At 37.4% G+C, this 24,375-nt stretch overlaps 1 protein-coding gene across 2 annotated transcripts in view; it reads right to left on the reverse strand.

The window, feature by feature from the left end:
* The window catches only part of ror2 (receptor tyrosine kinase like orphan receptor 2), a 153,063-nt gene that overhangs the window by 24,868 nt on the left and 103,820 nt on the right, over positions 1-24,375 (reverse strand). For both annotated transcript variants that reach the window (XM_062972117.1, XM_062972118.1), the window contains 3 exons: positions 14,301-14,378; positions 4,130-4,417; positions 2,114-2,144 (listed from right to left, as the gene is read on the reverse strand). In XM_062972117.1, the coding sequence (XP_062828187.1) occupies positions 2,114-2,144; positions 4,130-4,417; positions 14,301-14,378 (397 nt within the window). The remainder of the gene's footprint in view (positions 1-2,113; positions 2,145-4,129; positions 4,418-14,300; positions 14,379-24,375) is intronic.

The following is a 24,375-nucleotide window of genomic DNA, read 5'->3' on the forward strand; positions in this document are numbered from 1 at the left end:
GTCTATTGCTTGTTTTATGAATTAGTGACTAAGAAAAGCTTATGTTGCTTTTTGAGTGGGGTTGAAAAGTTGCTTTTCCCATTAATTAGACCTCAAATGTATAGTTTTTAGCAAATGAAACAATATTTGCGTATTTGCTAGATGTAACTTTCTCTTTGCCATCACATTCATGAGTTACTGAAATATGAGATGTAATGTACTAATAGTTCCTAGACAAAGCTTTCAAAGATACTTGATCAACAAAGAAGCCATTCTTTGTATATCAAATGAACTACATGTCAGAATAAATATGGGCAGAACATGATGCATGTTAACCACCTAACACATCTATGGTACACAGTGTCAGATGAGTGCGCCAGAGGGCATATAAATATAATGGGCATATTGTCTTCAACTGGAAGGTACACATCAGCCTAATCTACATTAGGAACATTAAAAATGCTATAAAGTCTTTAAAAGCTGTTTCCACTTAAAACTGAGGATGACAGATGTTTGTGTAATCTGTGGAATATAAACAATGCAGGTTTTTTCTTCCCTTCTACAGCTACAGCAGACAAATGTAGGTGTTCTTGTTATTCACTTCAACTAAATCTTGTTAGCTGAGACAAAACTAACAGAAAACCCTCCTGCAAAACAGCTTTCTAACCTATCTGTAACACTATGGTCCTTGCAAAGACACTTGTTAAAAGTCTTTTCCTGGACTCTAAAATGGCACAAGGGGATTAAAAATATGGACAAAATGCCCCCGTGTATTTAGGGCAAAACATTTTTTTTCCATGGGTGGTTGTGGGAGGGTAATCATCCCAAGGCCTTCTGTGGAGGGTTCCTTTATCTTGGGTATTTTTTTCTGTTAGTGAAAACTTAATTTAAAGTTAGATTTCAATGCCATGTTGATTCTCCTACAGTTAAATCCAGACTATCTAAAATATTTGTTTAGCCATAGGCATATGAATATGTCATATTTACAAAGAGTATGGCTCAATTTCATTTCAAAGCTATGAAATGCCTTTATCGAATTACAAACTCTTTAAAAAAAGAAAAACCCTTTGAAGACAAAATATCCTTAAAATGTAGGAGTTTGTGAGAATTCTGCTATTCATTTACATACTTTTATATTTAAAAGTCACAATGTCTGATGCAAAACCCAGTGTCTAGTAGTTTTTTCCAAGACTCTTTTGCATTAAACTGGAGGGGAGAAACCTCCAAAGGTCTTTTCCATAAACTCTATTTTCAAATGTTATTCAATTGATGTTGACTGCTTCAAGAGGCAGAGTTAGACTACTTCATGTGATATATCTTGCACTTTAAAATCGCACATATGCTTTTAAGGAAGCCACAATTTTTACATATAAATGAAAACAGGAATAAAGATTTCACTGTGGAATGACTCTGTTCAGCTTGCTGGTCCACTTGAAATGTCCCCTTCCTAAATACATCAATCAATAACCCCTTGGCTTTCTAGTTCCTCACAAACAAAAGCAAAACATAATGAAAACAGGGTCTAAGCTCAGTCAACTATTTGTGACCACTGTGTGTGCTCAGTCCAGTTAAGACTGTCTTGTGGGAGCCCCCTCCCTCTTTGCTTATATTTTTCTTGTTCAGATTTTGGTTTTCTTCTCAATAAAGTTGGGAAGAAAACAAAGTTTCCATTCCACTTTTGTTGTCTGGTCATTTGGAGCTGACTTTAAGGCACAGTACAACAACAAATGCAAGTAGAGGTCTGAGGAAAAGGCTTCTTAGAAATTAGCTTTGAGATTACTACATTTGAAGCAAATACAAAATCCAAGTTAAAATAATTTTTCTAAACACAAAGGGCCATCTTGGATCCTGTGCTACGAGAAAAGGGGAACATAAATAAATACCAATGAATGAATGAATGAATGAATGAATGAATGAATGGTTATGTGAGTTGTAAATCAGCCTTGAAATGGGAAAAATAGACAATTATTTCAACTAAAAAATACAATGCTTTCTTTCTTTGAGAAGATCTTCAATCATTTGAATATTTAAATATAGCTAAAATTCAGTGAAAGCACTATTTAAAGGTCCTGTTATTAATTTTTTGCATCAAAATCTACATGAAGCCAATAAATGCATATCAAATAATACTTACTGAAAATTGTGGTTCGGACTGTGTGTTGGGCCTGTAAATATATACAGCAAAATAATTAGCAGATATAACTATAGGAAATATAATTTAAAACATAAGTATGTTTTCAACATCCAACTTTGCTTAGTTTCAAACTACAAGTGAAATAAAAGTGTTAGTCTCAACTAGAGTAGGCCCATTGAAACAAGACAGTCAAAACTTATGTAAGCTCCATTGAATTGCTCTAATAAGCACTAACAACTTGATTTCACTCAGAAAGTGTCGACATCACAAGTATTTTCAGAAGCAAAAATCAGCATCATATATGCTGAAACAAATATCTAAATAATATTTTGAAAATGTGGAAAACTATTTCCCACTCTTTAATTCACTTCCCTGTTCACTACAATGGGGAAATCCAATCATAAGCTATTTTGCAAACATAAATCACTTCTATCCCCACAAAAGGAAGCTTGTGCTGAGGTAAGTTCCATGCATCTATGACTCTGGATCAAAGCAAGCAACACATGTTGCTTCTAAAGCAGAGCTTTCCAAACAATGTGCCGTGACATGTTAGCTTGTTGGCTACAGTGTGTAGGTACTAGGTATGTCATAATGAGAGACCTCTGAGTCTATGTAAAATAAGCAATATAAACATTCATGCATTTGTATGCTGCAAAGGTGCTGATTGGTAAGGTGCTCTAGCATATTTCCCTTCTGTCATATCCTTGTATGGATACCACAGTTGAGGAATCATATAGGTACTGCGCAATATGCGTAATTGGGTCAAAAAAGCTGATTCTGCATCACTTCCTGTAAAGTTGAATAACTATATCATGAAATGATATATATCTAAAAGTGTGTCACCAACATGGAAAGTTTGGAAAGCTCTGTTCTAAAAGATGTATGCCCAAGTTTATCATCATAGAATGAACCAGACTATCATAACTTTACCATGAAAAAGGCTAAACTACACTTGGCTGAGATTTACATGATGCAAATCCGTGGAGACAAGAGTTAAAATGAGATATCCAATATTGCTGGCCCACCAGCAGAATGGAAACTGCTTGTGGGCAAATTTTCCTTCTGCAGATGCCTGCCAATCCTGAAAATTGGAGAGCCCTCCAGAGAGGATTAAAGGGATACTGGATGGGCAGAAAGAAGGAATATGCTCCCCTCTATTGGCAATGAATAAAGTCCACTTCATCGAAGACTCCTTCTTACATGCTTCTTTGTGATCCTTTTGTTCCCTTGTCATCACAATGAATATTTATTTTTGCACTAAATGTAACATAAGATGTTGCATTGATTCGGATCATATTGTTTATTTTGATTAGCAGCAGTTCTTTTCTATCACCTTCTATCTGATCCTTTCAGCTAATGATGTCAGGGATGGAACATGAAAACTTCTGCATGCAAAAAAGTATGTGACCTATCTTTGAGTTACAATTTCTCATGCTCTTTGAAGAAAGTGCATCAAAGGTTTTTTTTAATGACTGCATGTGGTCCATATGCCTTACACTACCCATTCCCTGGTCAAAAGAAATTACAGAAAAATATGTGCCTTGACTTTTAGCAAGTTGCCACAGACATCATACACAATCTTTCAAAGACTGGGGCCAAAACTATCAATACCAGATGGAGAGCTACTACTTATTCTTCAGAGCAGCAGGAACACAATGTGTTCAAGCAGCACTGTGAAATGTGAAGTAATGAAAGTTTGCCTTTCTGTACCTTAGACTAAACCTTATTTCACATTTCTGCTGTTCTCTGAACTTCATATTTACAGACCATTCCATCTGTATCTACTTTCTTTTATTACTAGTAAATGGTATCAGGTTCTACCCAGAAGTTTTTGTGTTGAGGAGGAAGCCTCAGGCAATGACTTTATTGATTTTCTTTCATGCTGCAATTTATTTTCTTAAAAGGAAAAAAACACAGTGAATTAATTTCTCATTTTGTGATTGTGAAAAGTAGGAGCTAGTCTATAAAGCAATAAACCTAGTTATAAAAGCCACATTTTAAAACAAAGTGACTCACCCATTCGTACAAACAGAACTCCTGTTGCATTTATTGTCTTCATTCCATTCGTGGCCACACATTGGTAATAACCAGTGTCAGTGGTGTCCAGATTTTGGATCCTTAATCGTGAGCCATACTCTGTTTTCCTTATAATGATCCTTTTGGGTTCTTGGACCACTGGTGCATCATTTTTTAACCATCTGACGTTGGGGGATGGATTTCCTGCTACTTTACAATGGAGAATTGCTGTCTGGCCCTGAACGATGGTGATATTGTTCACAGGTTCCAAAAACGTCAAAAAGTAACCTTAAAAAAAGGAAAAGGTCAGAATATATCAAAGTTGAACTTATATACCCAATGTGTCAAAGTTCTCTTATTCATAAATACCTTCAAGAAAACTATGTCTGTTTTTAAATATATATATATTATTTACGCCATTTTAACATGTAAGAAATCATATAAGGTACAATTACACAAAACAATAACAAACTTCAAATGAGTAACATACTAAACTACATGAAAACATACATATTTTAAACAGAAATAACAAAGAAAAAGAGACTCATGTAATCCAGTTCAAAGCAGATAACCTGGGATCAGATCCTGGGATATAAGGGCCCCAACTGAAGACTCAATGGGCATCTAGATTTGATACTAGCAAGCTAATCTTTTTGCTACCTTGCTGCTCTCCTCCATACTCTTAGTAATGCAGGAAATCCTCCTTAACTGTGTCTTATCTATACATGGTACTAGTCTTTTCCTTCCTCTCCTCCGAATACTTAATCTACCATCTTGCTTATTGGGATTTTTCAGATAAGTAGACTAGCTAAGCCTAACTGTGGCTCCACTGGACCCTCTGTGCTAGCTAGTGGGCACATCTATGGGTAATGCAAAACTAGGTACCTTTTAATTACTTGGTAGTTCTATTATTCTCAGTCATCACATCAGCAAGAAAGAGAGTGGCCTTCACCTGCATAAACCCTTAAAACCCAACTTAATTTAACATTACAAACAAAATGCAGGCCCTGTTTTTTACCATAATTTTTCTTCTTCTACATGATTGCTAACATATTTGCCTGATGAAGGTGATAATGAACTTCAAAAGCTACTGTGATATATTTAATGGCAATTAATGGCAGTTAGGAAATTCAGGGAAAGGAGGTATTAGGCCGGCTGAGGGAGAAAAGGCCACAGAAGCCAAGGTTTTTCATTTGTGTACTACTTCAAGACAATACTTATTAGAAGCTGCATCTCCAGCGGTCAATATACATAGTTTTACAGAAGGCCTTTGGAAAAATTAAGTGCATCACCCAAACTGAGAGACATCTTGCAAACATCAGCGGGGAACATATCTTTTACGTGTTTTAATTCTACTCCAGAATCTTCTAAAACTGCTTTAGATGGAGCCTGATCAGAAACATGACAACATTGCTATTTCTACACTTCAAGTTCAAGTGGATGATGTCAAAAATGTCATGACTCAAAATATTGAAAAGGTCTTGAAAAGAGAAGAGCGGCTGTTTGCCCTGGCTGACAGAAGTGATGATCTTGAAACAGAGGCTCATGGTTTCCAAAAAACCACTACAAAGATTGCAAGGAAGATGTGGTAGAAAAACACAAAAATGATCATAATTATTGTGGCAATTATCCTTATTGTGGTGACTTTCATTGTTTTCCTGGCCACAGGTGTTATTCCAACATAAAGAATATATGTAGCTAAATGTAACATACAGAATATGCTGTAAAAATGTTCTGTATTAAAAAATTTTGGTATATATATATATATATATATATATATATATATATATACCTACTGTGATATATTTGTACCTTTTGGTTGGCCTAATAAATGTACCACTGTGATGCCTTACGGCTAACCTTTCCCTATTGTCAGTACATCCAACTGTAGAATTAATACAGTTTGATACCACTTTAACTGTTATGGCTCTACGCTATGCAATCCTATGAGCTTTCTCTGTCAAAAGGGTTCTGGTGCCTCACCAAACTACAAATCCTAGGATTCCATAGCATTAAGCCATGGGATCAAAATGGTATCAAACTGCATTAATTCAACAGTGTAGATGCACCTGTCAGCTCCCTTTCTAATCTAAACTGTGATCTAGACTTTCTTGATCCCCTGATTGTATACATTTTGGGTTGTTTTCTGGTGATATGCATGAGCAGTTTCTGGAATGGCAAGAATGTGACTAATCTAAATTTAAAAAATTAAAAGCGAAGATTTTTAAATCAGTTGAAAAATAGGAGCATGCGGTTCATTATATGGATTATAGGGCAAAAAAAATACCAGACAAGAACAATACCAAGACAAGAGAGATTTAAGACCAACAACCACTAGCTTCATATGGATCAATCATACTAATCTAGGTCTAGCTTTTAGAGTGATTGCAAGTTTTTGTTTACCCATATTTTGTATACCATTTAAGCCGCAGACAGGAAGTTTTAAAACAGTCGAATCCAACCCATGTGCTAAACATTCCTGTCACATACTCTGCAGTTCAAAAGTGCACTAAATTTGCTTTAGGCACTCATTCAATAGTGGAATGAGAATCTAGGTCCTGTGCCAGATAGTTATTTTGACTAAAGTCAAAACTATTTGATTATGTTTAGTCAAGCAGCAGTATAATTGATAATACTACGCACCATCAAATAAGAACACTGGATTGGAAATTCGTTTTTAAATTAATGATAAACTTCAGATGCATTAGTGCATATGAGCTTTAGAAACAGTGAATGAAACAGGAAGTTCCTAGTGTGAAGGCAAATCACACGTACAACTGACTTATATAAACCACTGGCATGGTTTTCTACCATGGGGAGAACTGGGACTATAGCCGACATTGGGCTTAATCCTTTTTCCTATAGTCCAAAGGAAAATTCCAACCCAACCCTCTTAAAAACTATTTTTACTTGGGAAGCCTTTATCTTCCCATACCTTGCTGTAGCGTAGGGGTGTCAAATTCATTTTCACGGAGGGTCAGATCAGTCTTATGGTTGCCTTCAAAAAGCTACTTATAATTCTAAGACTGTATAGATGTAACTACGTTGCCTTGGCATTGAAAGTCTTGCGCATTTTTCAAGCTGTAGTGGTTGGTCATTCATGCTATGACTACGGTATCTGTTAGGGTTTGATTCCAGGACCCATTCCAGCTGCAAATACCAAAATCCTTGGTGCTTAAGTCCCTTTATAAGCAATGGCATAGTAAAATACAATCACTTATAAATATTGTGAACAACTGAAGTTTTCGAGGGAGCCTGAGGATCTATGAAATGGTGGAAGGCTACAGCAGGGTATGCTGGGTTTTTTTTTCTGTACATTTTCACTGAATATTTTTGAACTGTAGTTGATTGACTCCATGGTCCAGAATCAATAGATATAGGACCCTTCAAGACAGGCTGTATATCCTAGGATCTGATCAAAGGTTTTCTGTTTACCCCATATTATCTGGTAGTGTGGACTCATATAATCCAGTTTAAAGCAGAAAACCTGGGATCAGATCCTGGAATATAGGGCCTGTCTGGCAGGGCCCATAGAGGGCTGACTGTGTTTCTTTCCCCCCATGTAACTAATACTACATTTCATTTTGGCCATGATGCTATGGTCAGAGGGATTCTTACTTGTGTCTATAATATCTGAAATAAAGCCCTCTGATTAATGTGTGACACTAAGAACTTAAAAAAAAATGTTACACATTTGAATAATTGACTCCTAAAGCAATAGTTAGAATAGATGACATTTACAGCTCCAGTGATACTGTAAAGCTGAAAGTAATTTATGTGGGCTTGAATTTTTTTTTGTAACATTTGCAATTGCAAAAACGTACTAACAAATCTGGTTTGAGTTAGAAAAGGCTTATTTTTCAGTGTGATATATTGTTCAACAAGACATTATTTTAACACATGCACGATAGGTCCAAATTCCATGTAAATCTTTCCTATTTTTACAGAATAAATATAAAGCAAGAAACAGTGCCACACAGATATACATTTTAAATCTAAGTATCATTTCTGCTCACCCAAACCTTTTCATCAAAGTGGAATTTGCATGTTATTTGTGGTATACTCCACCCTATAAAAAGCAATTATAAACCAACACTATCGACATTAAAGAAACAAAGCATTGTAGGAACATAGCATTAAGTTGTTGCTCTACTTTGAAACATCTACATTTATTTCTCTTTTATCTCAGATGCATGCTATAAATGACTAGCTACTTCTGAGATTATGTATCTATAAAATCAATGTATTGCTTTTTGCAAGAATGTATTTTATTGCAAATACATTGACAAAGGCATGAAGTAAAAAAAAACCTGATTCTTTGGGAAAGTGAAATGTAGAAAAAGGAAATACATCTGCAGTTACTAAATTTAATACAGTTCGTAATAAGATCAGATCAGTTAAATATTATTTAACATTGTGCATGAGGCTGTTGGAAGGAAAGCTGCTTTCGCCAGTATTAAGCCTAGCAGCAACAAATTTAGTAATGTTCCCTGCCCTGGAATTCTATTACATCAGATCTCATTTTGATCATTAAATTTTATACTTGCTTTCATTGGATGAACTCCAAAGAGCTACTTGAGCTGTGGCCAAGAACTTGGAGGTACCCATCAGAATTTTCGATTTGCTCTTTTTGACTCTTCCACCACCACACTCACTCCAACCTCAGTTACATTACAGATTATTTTGAAAGAATTTTCAACATCACAAAAATTTCCATTATGCAAAGATGGTTGTTTGTTTCTCCCTTGGGCATGTAAAACTAGCCATGTAGATCTTGGATCCAAGCCCTTAAAAGTTTAATCAAATGTTTGGATTCACTTTATAAGTCTCCAACCAAATTGAATTCTAGGATAACATTCTTCTTTTGCAGCACGGAAGAGTTTATCAGTGAAATCTTTTTTTTTGTAAAGTCTTACATCCCTAATAATTAAATTTTGTTCTAGTCTTGAGGATAGATTAGGTTTAGGGTTATACTTTTAGCAAATCTACAAATCTCAAAGGGGAGGACAAAGGCCTTCGACAAAGTCCCCCACAACCTTCTGGCAAACAAACTAGTAAAATGTGGGGTAGACAAAACTACGGTTAGGTGGATCTGTAATTGGCTCAACGAACGAACCCAAAGGGTGCTCACCAATGCATCGTCTTCATCTTGGAAAGAAGTCACAAGTGGAGTGCCGCAGGGCTCCGTCCTGGGCCCGGTTCTGTTCAACATCTTTATTAACAACTTAGACGAAGGCACGATCATCAAGTTTGCAGATGACACCAAACTGGGAGGGATAGCTAACACTCCAGAAGACAGGAGCAGAATTCAAAACGATCTTAACAGACTAGAGAGATGGGCCGAAACTAACAAAATGAAGTTCAACAGGGACAAATGCAAGATACTTCACTTTGGCAGAAAAAAATGGAATGCAAAGATAGAGAATGGGGGACTCCTGGCTCGACAGCAGTACGTGTGAAAAAGATCTTGGAGTCCTCATGGACAACAAGTTAAATATGAGCCTACAATGTGATGCAGCTGCTAAAAAAGCCAACGGGATTCTGGCCTGCATCAATAGGGGTATAGCGTCTAGATCCAGGGAAGTCATGCTCCCCCTCTATTCTGCATTGGTCACCTGGAATACTGTGTCCAATTCTGGGCACCACAATTGAAGGGAGATGTTGACAAGCTGTAAAGCGCCCAGAGGAGGGCAACTAAAATGACCAAGGGTCTGGAGAACAAGCCCTATGAGGAGCAGCTTAAAGAACTAGGCATGTTTAGCCTGCAGAAGAGAAGGCTGAGAGGAGACATGATAGCTATGTACAAATACGTGAAGGGAAGTCATAGGGAGGAGGGAGCAAGCTTGTTTTTTGCTGCCCTGCAGACTAGAATGCGGAACAATGGCTTCAAACTACAGGAAAGGAGATTCCATCTGAACATTAGGAAGAACTTCCTGACTGTGAGAGCTGTTTGGCAGGGGAACTCTCTCCCCCAGACACTGATGGAGGCTCCTTCTTTGGAGACTTTTAAGCAGAGGTTGGATGGCCATCAGTCGGGGGTGCTTTGAACGCAATTTCCTGCTGCTTGGCAGGGGGGTTGGACTAGATGGCCCATGAGGTCTCTTCCAACTCTACTATTCTATGATTCTAGAAGGGACCTACAGACACAAACAATCATAAAACACTAATATGCAAATGTCCAAGTCATACAAAGCTTTTTAATAAATGAAAAATAAACTGCATGAAATGCCTTATGAATTCTGGTGTATGTTCCTATTCTTGCTTTGAAGGTAAGTCATAAAATATTAAGGCAATTAACAATAATATTTGTTAACACTAGAGCAAGCCTGAAGAACCTGTGATGCAGTGAACGAAGAGTAGCCCATAAACCATGGAGGAAGGACTTCAGTGGAGTTCATTTTGAACTCCTTGTTTTACCATCTCCTTGGGGTTGCAAAAATGGGTGTGTATCTCATAATGCTTGGGTGGGCAGGCTTAATGGTTTTAAGGTTTTCTCTAGACACACTTGTTATTTACAGATCATTTGTGATTATATTTGCATATACTGTATCCTTAACAATGGATAGCCTACTTTGCTCTCATAAAAATCTGTAAGGTATATTACTAGCTGGTTTTTCTTCCAAGACAACCCATATAAAATTATTTTCACTGCTGGTAGCATTTGATTTCAGTTTTCTGCATTGGTAATATCATCATCATCACCATAGGTGGAATGGCATTGTCTTCCAGCTAATTGTGTAACTCTAGAAAATTACGATATTAATAAGCATGGCATAATAGGTTTTTACTTACATACTTAATTACCTACTTTAAAAAAGAAGTTATAAAACCCTTCAAACACCATAAATGATAGGTGACCAAAAGCGTACTTGACCTAACTATTCCAAATGCAACTCTTGAGTTGGGTTGTAATAACAATTATCAGTGTTCAGTGGGAGCAAAAACACAGTAGTTCCAAACCACAGTAGTTCCAAACCACAGTAGTTCCGAACCAAGCTAACAGTAGTTCCAAATAAAGACAGCTAAGACATGAATTTTCAACAAATTAAAAATAATTGCAAACTCCTGCCTCCTCAAGTTGGGGACTTGTCTACACTGGCCAAAAAACCCCACAGTAGCACAGAAGTGATTCCTGGATGTCTACACAATATACAGGAACTTCTGGTCCTTAATGTGGGTTAAATCAGTTAAGGTTCATGCTAAAGGAAGTCAGGGAATGCGCTGGAGTTTCAGCAAGTTTAACCCCACACTTAAGGCATAGTGTGGACAACACAATTGAGTCCACATGGACTGTCACTACTATCTCATTTTCCCTGCATTCATCAGTGCAGGAAAGGTGGAGTGGATCAGGCTCATGTTGCCTTCAGTGCTGCAGACAGTCATAGAGCTCCAGGAGATCTCCTGGCCAGCATGGGTTCCCCGTGCTGATATATGCAGAGGTGCCCTTATGATAAAAAAAAAATAAAATAAAAAGGGAAGGACATTTACAATGGCCAGGAGCTTGCCTGGAGCTTTGCATCCACCCAGTAGTGGTGGTGTCGATGGTGACACAGAAGGTACAGTGACAGTCCAGCTGGACCAAATTGGTTTCAGCCCAGGTGGATCATGTAGACTTGATCCTGCTGCTCATGCAGAACAGGCACGGAGTGTGAAAGATACTTCTAAGATCTTTGGGGTAGTCTGCAGCATTTCTACTTTAAACTAACTCTGAAATAATTGGCTGGTGTTGATAAGCCTTACCTCTTAGAACATAAATAATTCAGATGCTTCACATTTTGATTCAAACAGGCTAGATGCATGCCACACATGGAGATGGCATATATTCAAATATAATTATTAGAATGTTTCACAGCGTAACATTCAAAAGTGCCACATGAAGCAGCTTGCAACAAAAAAAATCTGAGAAAACTAAATGGTCACTTTTAAAATACTGTTCTGCAATACTGGATGGAGGAAGTAAAATACATGTCAGTGTCAGAAACACACATTTTTATCGATATTTAAGAACTCAAGACACTTACCTACCCAAAACTCTAGAATCTTAAACTTAATTTATTGTGGATCAAATTAAACTTAACTCTAGTTACTAGTGTTACTAGTTGGAAACACTACAAAGGCCTTTTTATAAACTCATTTGTGATATGGGAAAATCAGAATCCCCCATTACATTAAATTGACCCATAAGTCATTGACTAATGAATATAAAAGTATTAGTTGGGATAGAGATACAGTTCTATAAGTAGATCGTGTACTTCACTTGTAGCTTCATGCTAGGTAGCAATGATGATAAAATGCTGGTCAACTGATAATTTCATAGAAAATTTGTCAAAAGCAGCAAACTGTGATGGAATTTCAGTATGATCATTTGCAGCTAAAATTTGGAGCCCCTGGTGGTGCAGCGGATTAAACTGCTGAGCTGCTTAACTTGCTGACTGAAAGGTTGGCAGTTCGAGTCCGAGGAGTGGGGTGAACTCCCACTGTTAGCCCCAGCTCCTGCCAACCTAACAGTTTGAAAACATGCAAATGTGAGTAGATCAATAGGTACCGCTACGTCGGGAAGGTAACAGTGCTCCATGCAATCATGCTGGCCACATGACCTTGGAGGTGTCTACGGACAACGGCAGCTCTTTGGCTTAGAAATGGAGATGAGCACCAACCACCAGACACTATTAGACTTCATGTCATGGGAAAACTTTTACCTTTACCTAATTTGCAGCTACAGTAAGATACTTTGCTTGATATATACAGAAATGGAAGCATTATTATTTGAAAACATTCCAACAGTTTGAGTCTTCTCGGTAGTGGCCCCCCAGCTCTGTAACTCCCTCTCCAGAGAAATTAGATTAGCGCCCATCCTGGCCTCCTTCCGGAAATACCTTATTTATTCCAATGTGCTTTTGATTAATCAGTTCAACAATTGACCTGGCCCTTCCACCTCTAACTTAATACCTGATCTCTGCACTTTATTACCAGCCCCATCCTTGCAGTATGTTGGACAAACCCTGCCCTGCCTCCAGCTATGAACACGCCCATTCTGCTTGGCTATTGGTTACTGATTGTTGTTGAGTTTATGTTTTTATGATGTTTTACATGTTTTTATGTGCTTAATTCATCATAACTGCAATGTATTCTATGGTGATATATTGTAATTTTGTATTTCTGAACTTGGTCCTCATGTAAGCCACCTCGAGTCCCTTTGTGGAGATGGGGAGGTATATAAGAATATGTTTATATTAATAATAATAATAATTATTATTAATATAATAATATTAGTGAAGGGGAGTATATTGGCTCCTCTGAATCCAAGGGATCTGGATCTGAATTTTCCAGTGATTGTGGATCCTCGCTTCCCCTATTTCTGTACATACTTTTTTTTTCTTTTTTTTTTTTTTTTTACATCTGGAGTGGTTTCTAGTCATGACAGATCCACTGTAGAGATTAATGAGGACATCTTTGGGAATGAAAGGGGTACTTTATCATTTTTTATTCAAATTTCCCATTGTAGCAAGCATTCTTCAGAGTTAGTATTTCCCTCAAAACTAATTTATCTGGTGTTTCACAAAGCCCCTTTAGAAAATGTCTATGGTGATAACCTAATCCACGTTATTTAAATACTGCAGAAAGAATGCAGAAGAGTGGAGGAGCCTATTGTTTGCTTACTTCACAAAAGATATGAAATGAAATCAATGCCATCACCTCACCACAATCCTCCTGGTATTACGAGGTACAGTTCCAGAATGTTTCTCCCTTTCCCAGTGTGGTATTCAGAAAGGTGGGAAAAAAAACAGATTGTCCTTCTTGACTTCTGCACAAGATAGGTTAATAATATCCACCTCAAGTCCTTAGTAGGACAAGTGTACCTTTAATTCTGTATCACTCAAAAGGTCAGTACAGAGGAAGACAGGCCTGTCTGCTACTTCTTTGCACATATAGAGAATTGTGTAGGGAAAGGATATTTGGCAATGAGAAATAATGACTAATAAGTGAACCAAATCTTGATGACTTCTGGAAATAATATGCATCTATATTAAACCCTTTGAATGTGATGCACTTGTCATGGTTTTATAAGAAGGTAGCAACTTTGCATGTTAATGCATGTAGGCCAGAAAAATAAAAGCTTTAGATGGCAAGTATTGATAAAATTAGAAGAACAGTAACAATAAAGTTTTACCTTTATGCGTTGGAACTGGCCTGCTATGTCCATCCAGTTGGCCTAAAGGATCATCAGAATCTGATATCTCAATTTCACCTAAAACAAAGCAAAACATGAGTCAAGTTGCTTAATTCACCTTAGGTTCTAGCATTATTAGGAGTGTCCCCAAACACAGCTTCCTGATAATTTCCTAGTCAGGCCATTATCTGAATGATAGTATTAAGGAATAACATAGCTCTCCTTCTTTCTTGGCTGATTTATATACTGGTCATAAAATCTCTGCACAGACACAGGTATGTGAAATGAACTACTGACCTTTGAGTGTTAAACAATTAAAATGAACTGATGGCCTGATTTGACATGGTAATTACATTTCATTACTAAAGTTTCCAGTTTGCCTTAAGATTAAATGTAGCATATCAGTCAATTTCTTGTGTGGATAGAAAACTTCAAAGGATCATGAAAAGATACAAAGTGTGCCTGTGGTAGCATTCCCAATAATATTTTATACTTTACAGAGCCTGGGGAAGTAACTACTTGGAGTACAATTGCTAGAGTCCTCCAGCCAGTGTCTTGTGATACAAACAATTACTTTTTCCAAGCTCTGTATGTAACTGGTTTTGACATTTCAAGTCTACAAGGCATAGCAAAAGCAGATGGCTGTGGTCAGAATACCTTCATTGCTGATCCTTCCCATTCATGCAACTCTTGTGCTGTCAACATCACTCTTTATGTTTCTATTTATTTCACCCGTTTATATCCTGCTTGTCAAGTGCAGGCTTGAAGACGCTTAAAAGCTAAAACCATAAGCTCCAATAATGTCTGGCATGATCAGCGAACAGTCTAGTTTACACCCCACCTACAACATACACAGAGACAATTTAGTTTGCTGATTTAGAACTGTTTCAGTTACTACCAATTCAAAACTAGATTCCACTTTCGTAATGACATTCCTTCCAGTATCTTGGTTGCTGTTATTGCTATTTCAGGGGATATCCATCAATATATCTACTCATCATTCTCAGTGGATCTACTTGTGGCTTAACCTGACACACTATCATGAAGTTCTAAAATTGTCTAATGAATATCTGGCCATTCTCCAAATAAAAGACAAGGAATAAAGGGGAGATGGAGGGGGGGTATTGCTGCATTACATTTACACAGGCATCAACATGAGTATATGGGAGGAGGAGGAGGAGGAGGAGGAGGAGGAGGACAAAATGCAATGGCAATATTCCAAATCCATTAATCATGTGGATGCATTAAAAGATAATTTATTTTGGTTTACCTCAGTCAACAGAGGTTTGAGATGTGACTGTCACAAGGCACTACATGGAGTCACGAATATCACATATGAAAAAAGTCTGTCTTTCAAATCAATATGATTACCTATTTTATGGGTTGTGCTCTTGTTGCTCTACCATCAGTTATCAACGTCCACACTCCTCAAACAAAGAAAGCACTGTACATTTCTAATTTGTCTGCCAATCTAATTACTTTGGCTGTTAAAGGCAAACTGCTTAGGTTGCTGAATCATAGCCTTTCACTGGAATTCTCCCTCCCCAGCCCCCAACATCTGCAGCTCCTGGCAACAGACATCAAAAACAGCAAAGGGTGCTAAAATGCCTACAAAGAGGCAGTTAGTGCTACAGTTAGCACATCCCTTTCATAGTGATGCACAGATCTTCCACTGTCTTTGCTACTTAATAGTTCCTGGCTGAAAGAAAAACAGCAGGACCAAATGGGCAAGTCTGTGAAGACTTCCTGTTTAAGCTATTGGGGAAAATACACCCATGTATAGACATTTTGCTTCCTTAAACAAGCAAAGTTAATGATTTCAGTGTCAACTTGTTTTAAAAAATATCATTGAGGGAAAACACCCTCTTACATTCCACTCATGTAGAATACAGAGTAAATGGAATTTTACAGTATCAAAACTGCAAAGAGTTGAACCAAAATGACATCACCCAGACTTGGCTAGCAATGCAGTTAATGGAAGAATTTAGAAACTCAGCAACAATGCAAAAAATTGTCTTTAAAAAAGTAAAAAACAAGGCTATAGTTCACAGTTCTATCCAGAAACGCTACTTAGAAATTGGTCATGTTATTAAGTTAAGCCTGATAATTCTGTTTCAAGTGAACCCTTCCCTCATATTGGCTCATACAAGATCTACCAAGAAAAGACAACCATATGTACACACAGACAGTTATATGCAGTATGGAATTGCAATGAAGTCTTTTAAATGCCTTTTCCTTGTAGCAATTTGTGCTCTATACATGATCTACAAGGATATGCACATGCAATATCAAGATCAAATCTACTTAATGCAGTCTTGTCCACATGTTACATGCATTCTAAGCTGAATGCCAAAACAGGACTTTCAACAACCAAAATGTGTTTTGCTAACAGTGTAATTCCATATACATCTTCTTGGAGATAAGTCTTGGTGAATTAAGTTTCTGTATTTTTAATTCACTGGTTGGCTGGATGCCATTTTCCTAGAGAGATTTAAATACAGATCAGATCAAAAGAATAATTGCTGGTGTTCACAAAACATCTAGAATGTAAAAAAGAGGTAGAGAAGTCTTTTTTTCTGACCTCTGCATATGAGTATATGGCCAGTTCTTGGGCTAATAAGAAATGTCTGCTTGTCAAGTCACATTGACAGAGGCCTGGGAGAGGGCAGTAGTCCACTGGCCCATCAGCTCCAATTAGGATTTTTCTTTTGGAACTGAAGGGAGAGGGCTGAAAATGTATTATTTTTCCCAGGGGAAGATTGTTAATAATATTAGGGAAATTATTAAGTTGGTAGCAGGGGACATCCATCTGAGTCAATTGAAGAAGAAAATTATAGCAGTTTCACGGTCTTTGTTTTTAAAAATATTAAATGCACTGTCTAGATAGGAATTAGACATAATTTATTTGTAGAAATTACATCTGATGCTAGTTTATACTTTAGAAAGAACACTGGTGAATTATGGGAAGTTAATGAATGGGGATCAACATTAAGCTACACAATGCCATACATATTTGTCTTCACAACAGATGGCAAAAACTAGTTTAGTATTATACCAAATAAAAATACTTCCTGAAAATGAGGACACATTCCAAAAACATTTCACTGCCTGGGCTGTAAATATCGCAGTTTAAATGCACCCAATAGCCAAACTGAACACACCTGCAGCTCAAAGCGCGCCACGTAACATGGTAATTATCCATGACATTATTGCATGATTGATTATTTTACTGCTCCTGGCTGTGAAAACACACACACACACACACACACACACACACCAGGCACTCCAAAAGGCTGAAAATAATAATAATTTATGGGTCTAGCACCCCATAAATCTGGTGAACAAATAATTTTTTTCAGGCATTCTCTGTAAAAAAAGAGTAAACATAAATACACAAAATCTATGTAGTGTTCGTGCTCTTGGAATGCAATCTTTTAAGATGAAACCAGGAGGATAAAAACTGCTGTTCTACAATAACTATTAAGTACATGCTTTACAGCATTAAAACGACAATTTAATGTAAAGAAAATAATGAGCAGAATGCTCATTTCAAAAATATGTACCTAAGAAAAATACACTTTTTATTTCAACTGTTACATTTTTGTAAATTGAACAGTTACATTACAAAATATTACACATTAAAATGTAGATGGAGTTCTCTGCAGTTCAAAGGCAACTCAGAAGACAGTCCCACTGATGTCATTTGAGAACTTCTCCCGCACAAGTATTTTTTGAACTTCAGTAGTAACTGTGCAATGCTCATCATAAGCTACTTATCTAAAAATACTCAAATATGTTGTTGTTATGGTAAACTGCTTCTCAGGTCAACTTCAACTTATGATGACCATATGAATGAGAGACCTGCAAGTCACCCTATCCCCAACTGCCCTGTTCCAGTCTTGCAGGCCGAGTCTAGTATCCATCTGTAACATGGGTTTCCTCTTTTCCTACTGCCATTTATCTTAATAATTATTCTCTTTTCAAGTGTCATGTCTTTTGATGACATGTTAAAGTAGACTTCTAGGGAGGGTCCGGGCTTCATTTGTTCTAGGACCCAATTATTTGTATTTTAACACTCCACAATATTTGTGTAACTTCAGCACTACCTTTTAAATGAGTTGATTTTCTTCTTGTCAGCTTTCTGGGAAATACGTTGGCATGGACAATCCTAAATCTTGTTTAACCCTTTCACAGCTCAATTTTCAAGTCCTGGTTTTCTCCTGAATTCTTGACTGCAGTGTCTATTCTGATTAATGCCTGAGCTAAAGTACAGGAAATCTTTTACTATCTCAATGTCTTTATAGCCTTCTTTAAAGTTATGTAATTTACCTGTGCTCATTATTTTTGCTCTGTTAGTGCTCAGCTGTCTTTACTCTTTCTTCATTGATGCCCTTCCACTGTAGTTCCAAGTTGTTGCTATTTTATGCTAGCAGAATAGTGTCAACCACATATCGCAAATGTTGGTTTTCCTCTCTCCAGTTTTCACCATTTCATACTACAACTTCAGCAGACAGGATGATAAAATGCAGGTATTTTGTTATCTTTCTCTACATTGATTATTATAGTAGTTCTCCTTGTTTCTGCACACGTCTGTGAACAATTGCGTTTAGGGTTATGACTTATCTTTTTGTCACCTTTTACTTTTGTTTTACATGTGTCCTAAATAGTGTGAAGAGTTCCATCTGCCACCTATTGAGGTTTCTCTTTCTTTTTTTCCATTATTCCCTGACAATGTCTCTGGCTTTACTCCAAAATTCTTCGGACTCCCAGTTATAATTAGACTTAACAATGCAAGTCTTTTAAAACATCATCTTTAAATAACTTTAGCATGCATTTGTAAGAAACCCTAGCATGCATGTGGGAAGTGGGTCCAGTATTTAGGTCTTATTTTGTGCCCTAGAGCCAAAACATTATTCTAAAAATGCCAGCATCTCAAAAAATATGCTTAGGAAACACACCAAGATTTTACAAACAAATGAAAAGAAGATGAATAAAAACCTCTCCAACATCCAGGAAATGGAGACTGTTTTCTGCCAGAAGAAATACTACATTTTAGTTTGAAAGTACCTATGAGATAATTTGGTGCGCTTTCTTTCTTTGTCAAATACCAAAAATACCAGCAATGATACACATGATCACTAGTGTCATTGACTATAATGTTTTAATAAAAAAACCCAATATTCCATTATTAAAGCTACAGCTGAGCTGAAGTTTGAAGTACAATATATTGCTTATCTCTGTGACAGCCAAGAGCAGATACCCTTTCCTCAAAATAGGAATAACAGAACATTTAACTTGTTTTCATCTCCCATCTTTTGAAGAGGAAAAAATAAATAAAAGCAAGGCAGAAATGTATCAAATGGCAGAATATGGTGCTTTAACTCATACATCCTACCCTCCTTTACAGAATTACACTGCTGTACCTTGTACTTTTCCACATGGTTTAAGAACAGAATTCCAATTATTCTGGCAGTTGACTATGTTTTCTGCGGTTAATATAAATCCAACAACAACTCATAGGCATGGTTGCTCACCTTGGAGTAGGTCACCTACATTAAAATGCTTGTTTTCATTCATTCATTTGTTCATTTGATTCATACTCAATCTTTCTCCCATCAAGGGAACAAAGACTCTCTTTTCTCCACTATAACCATATTAACTGGTTGGAATATAAAGACATGGGGCTATCTCTTCCCATATAACTTACAACGAAGTTACAGAACATTCAAGACACTATGTTAACCTCACTTAATGGCTAATGCAGAAATGGCAAACTATCAGTAAACCCAATGAAAAAGCTGTGGATTTTTATATTTTGTACAGTAAACATTTTATGTATTTTTTATTTTGAAAGATTTGTAAACGTGTACATTGAAAAGAGTAGCTTACTTCCAGCTTCAACCTGAAAGACATATTGTGTCTTTGTCCACATTTGAAAAACCCTATGTGGCACACACCTTCTTTCAGGATCTTCCAAACATTAGCAAGTTTATCATCAAAAGTACATGTTGCTTAGTCAAATACACCCAGATAATTTCTAAGAATACTAGTAGCCTCTGCAAAAAGAAATGTACATTATATGTATGTAGAAAGGGGGGGGGGGGGGTGAAGGAAATGGATTTGCTGCCATCACCATGATTTTGGCGGTAGCTGGTTGCTATGGTAGCACAATTTGGTCCCCAAATTCCAAGACATTGCCCGCCCCTGCTTTACAGCTCTGTCTATTGCTTTCATGTTGGGAAGTTGAATCAAAGAAAAAGGGCAGGGGGTCAGACAGTGATGGGTCCATAAGGAAATAGTCTTCAGTGAGATCGTCCTAAGTCACTGACTCTTAAGTAAAGGTCAACACACTGTCGTTTTTGCCAGATGGTAAAATGCAACTGGCTGGAGAATTCCAACGGGAAAGAATAAAAAGGTTAAGCAGTACACTGTGAGAAGCAGACCACAGTCAGTTTGGAACTGGAGCCAGATTTTTAAAAGAGTTGAAGCAAGAAGTCAGCAGAAGAACACAAAGGAAGAACTGAGAGACAAAAGCATGGATGACTTGTGGCAGCAACCAGCTCATCCTTCTCTCCAGGAGAAGAAGGATGAGCAAGCTGAATTTACAGAAATTGGAAGATGTGTTAGGAGAGGAAGTTCCCAACAGCAGTTCTTCAGGAAAGCTTACAACTTTGTGAAGTTGAGGGTGTGTGAGTGAAGGGAAATGGGTAGGGAAGCAGAGGAGTTGAGGACAGTGGAAATTAGAGGATAACAAAATATTCTAGTTCAATCACATGGAGTAGAAATTTGGTGGAATGAAACCTCAAATGCAAAATGTAGTGCTTTGGTAGGATTGGTATCCATGATCCCTCAAACTGAATACAGTAGTGGAATTATGTAGATGGGATTGATAATATACACTGGTCTCTTTTTTCCCTCCCCCCCCCCACCTCCAGTCTTTGTTCATTCCAGCCTCACACAGGTAACACTGCAGACAACACTCAAAAGAGATATTTTTGTGAATACCTGTAATGTTGTTTTTTCCCTGACATAGCATAATGTAAAGTTTCATATGTATTCTTGAACTTGAAACAGTTTAAAAGTTACAGTTACAATACCACAACTAAAGTACAGTAGAGTCTCACTTATCCAACATAAACGAGTCGGCAGAACGTTGGATAAGCGAATATGTTGGATAATAAGGAGAGATTAAGAAAAAGCCTATTAAACATCAAAATAGGTTATGAGTTTACAAATTAAGCACCAAAACATCATGTTAGACAACAAATTTGACAGAAAAAGTAGTTCAATGCACATTAATGCTATGTTGTAATTACTGTATTTATGAATTTAGCACCAAAATATCATGATGTATTGAAAACATTGACTACAAAAATGGCTTGGATAATCCAGAACATTGGATAAGCGAGTGTTGGATAAGTGAGACTCTATTGTATTTGCTCCCTCCTGAGACTATCTTTATGATTTGAGCATTGACTATGAACCCTGGGTTCAAATTCCTATTTGGTCACAGAAACCCACTGGGTGACTCACACTCTCTCAGCTTCTGAGAAAGGCAATACCCCTTTCTGCATATTTTTGTCACCCCCCCCCCCCATGACATGTTTGTCTTACAGTAACTATTAGTAAGAATTTACTTGAAGACTCAAAAGATTATCTTTGTGGTCCTTATACTGACCCTACTCTCACTTCTATCACGGAATCGCTGACAAATATATATGATATATGAAAAGCTCTGAGCATCTGTAAAGCATTATTATTATTATTATTATTATTATTATTATTATTATTATTATGCTGAACAATTACTTGAGGTTAATTCTCAACACTACTCCTAAACTTCCCTTTCTTCCCAAAAATGTCTACAAATTGGAGCTGCATTGACTTTTGCACTACACAGCACGTAAGGCAAGAAAAGGAACTATAGGCAATTAAGGCAATTATTAGCCAAAGGAATTGCACTTCTTAGCTTTTTGTTAGCAGCCGTGACTGGCTACCTTTCACCTTTCAAAACAGACTTAGCATATTGGCTTCAAGATTTTTTTAAAATAACAATTATAATTAATTCTGTAAAGAGGAAAAATATGAATAAAGAGAGCAATGGGTTTACTGGCAATGACAAACTACATTCTAAAACATTCAAATCTCTTGCAAAACCTTGTCCAGAAAACATTTTAACTTTTCTGTTGTTGCCAAGAATAATTTAAGAAGTGCATGGAGTGTGGTCTAAAGTGTAGAATTTGCTTATTAAGTTTTGAAAAAGTGCCCAGCTGGCCTAGCTGAACTCTATGTTTTTGTCTACAAGCATTACACCTGCTAGCAAATGTTGTTGGGTTTTTTTTGGGGGGGGGGAGGGGAGAGTGCATAAACAAATGGGCTTTTGGTGTTGGGTGTAGCAACAGCTCTGAGTTGAATAGCGCAGAAAATCACGACCTGGGCGGGGAATGGGATTTTAATCTAGATTAGTCTAGATTATCTAGAATAATTACTGAATCTGTGTAAAGGGCAAAACAGAAATAAATAGGAAAGCAGACTATACTTGCATCAACAGCTATTCTGCATATTTAAAAATCACAGGTCTGTATATTTGGCCACCAAAATTGAAATTTTAAGACAGGAGAAAAAAAATCACAGATATATTTTGGAAAAAGCTTTCAAGTGGTCTTGAAGACCTGACCTAGTTATTGCATTTTGCATTTTGTTTTTGAATTTGTGGATAAAATTTGTTGAAACAGATATGGAGTATGTTTGCGGGGAGAGGGGAAAAGGAGAGCAGGAATGGCACTCAGCTTCAGCACCAGTGAGGATGGTGATACTTCCGCCATTGCCATATCAGAAGTTGAAAGCATTTAATGCAGGAAAGAGACCTCTCCTCAGGCATGTCTTATGCCTCATATTTTATTTTGTCAATATCTCCAAACAACTGGTGTCACTACCATTCAGTGCATTGGTGGGCAAGTTAGGGAAATGAAGCCATGTTGAGGGATCTGTGAAGCGCACAGGAGGTTGTGTGCAGGGCATGCTGGCATTTGAAGCACTTTTAAGTTTTAACAAATTATATGCAAATGCAAGCATTCAAAAATCTGGAAAAATCCAAAATGCTTCTGGCCCTAAGCATTTCAGATAAGGGAGACTCAACCGGTAATGTGAACATTAACTGAGGTTTAGATATAGGGACACAAGGGTTGTAACTAAGAAGAATCTTTGTTACTTACATTTCCTTTCCTTAAGTATATCTCATTGAAGGCTCTTATACACATAATTTATCATATATTCTTTTTCTCCAGGTGTAGTTGTTGCAGTAGTTGTAATTGTGCCTTCCTTTTACCAAATAAAAAGTTTGCCCCATGATAGCAAATCTTTCTCCCAATGGCAGCTCCTGTATAAGTGTTAGTTACGAAAATGCTAGTGGTAACTTGACTTCTGAATGGAAATCCCATCTCACCGAGGTCGTAAACACTCACCTCCATGCTGGGTGCATGGGCCCTACCAAGTTTAATTATGAGTTCTGCGACATCTCTGTCAGGTAGGCCAAGAACTAGAAAGCCAGCTCAATAAAATGTTACTCTCCTATATTTTTTCTGAGGCACTGGGTACATTTAGAAAGTGTCCTTTTTATCTGGATAAACATATTAGGTCACAGTATTATGCATCAGCTCTAGACCTCATTTCTTTAAATTGGTATTTCACTTCAGATTCGTGGAGAGAAACCAAAGCGACAAATCCAAATAGGAAAAAAGCATCTACCCACATCTGTCAGTCACCCAGCTCACCCAGCACCATCCAAGACAGCCAAAGAACATCAGCAACAGGGAGCTTGGAGGAAAGGGCAGTGTTTGTCTGCTACAGGCTGCTTTTGACCTCAGCTCCTGGTGCCTGGCTCCTTGCAGACTCAGGCCCTGACTACCTGGCTGAAGCAAGGCCCAGCAGAAACACCTGCTGCTTCCAGAGGCTGGGACATAAAAGGAGGATGCTGGCATGGACTCAGTCACCCAGCACCATCCAAGACAGCCAAAGAAGACCTTAAGATCATGATGGGAGGGAGGGAGGGAGGGGGGGAGTAGGGTGTATCTAG

This window comes from Anolis carolinensis, chromosome 2 (genome assembly GCF_035594765.1).
Source record: "Anolis carolinensis isolate JA03-04 chromosome 2, rAnoCar3.1.pri, whole genome shotgun sequence".
In the NCBI taxonomy this organism is placed as follows: Eukaryota; Metazoa; Chordata; class Lepidosauria; order Squamata; family Dactyloidae; genus Anolis; species Anolis carolinensis.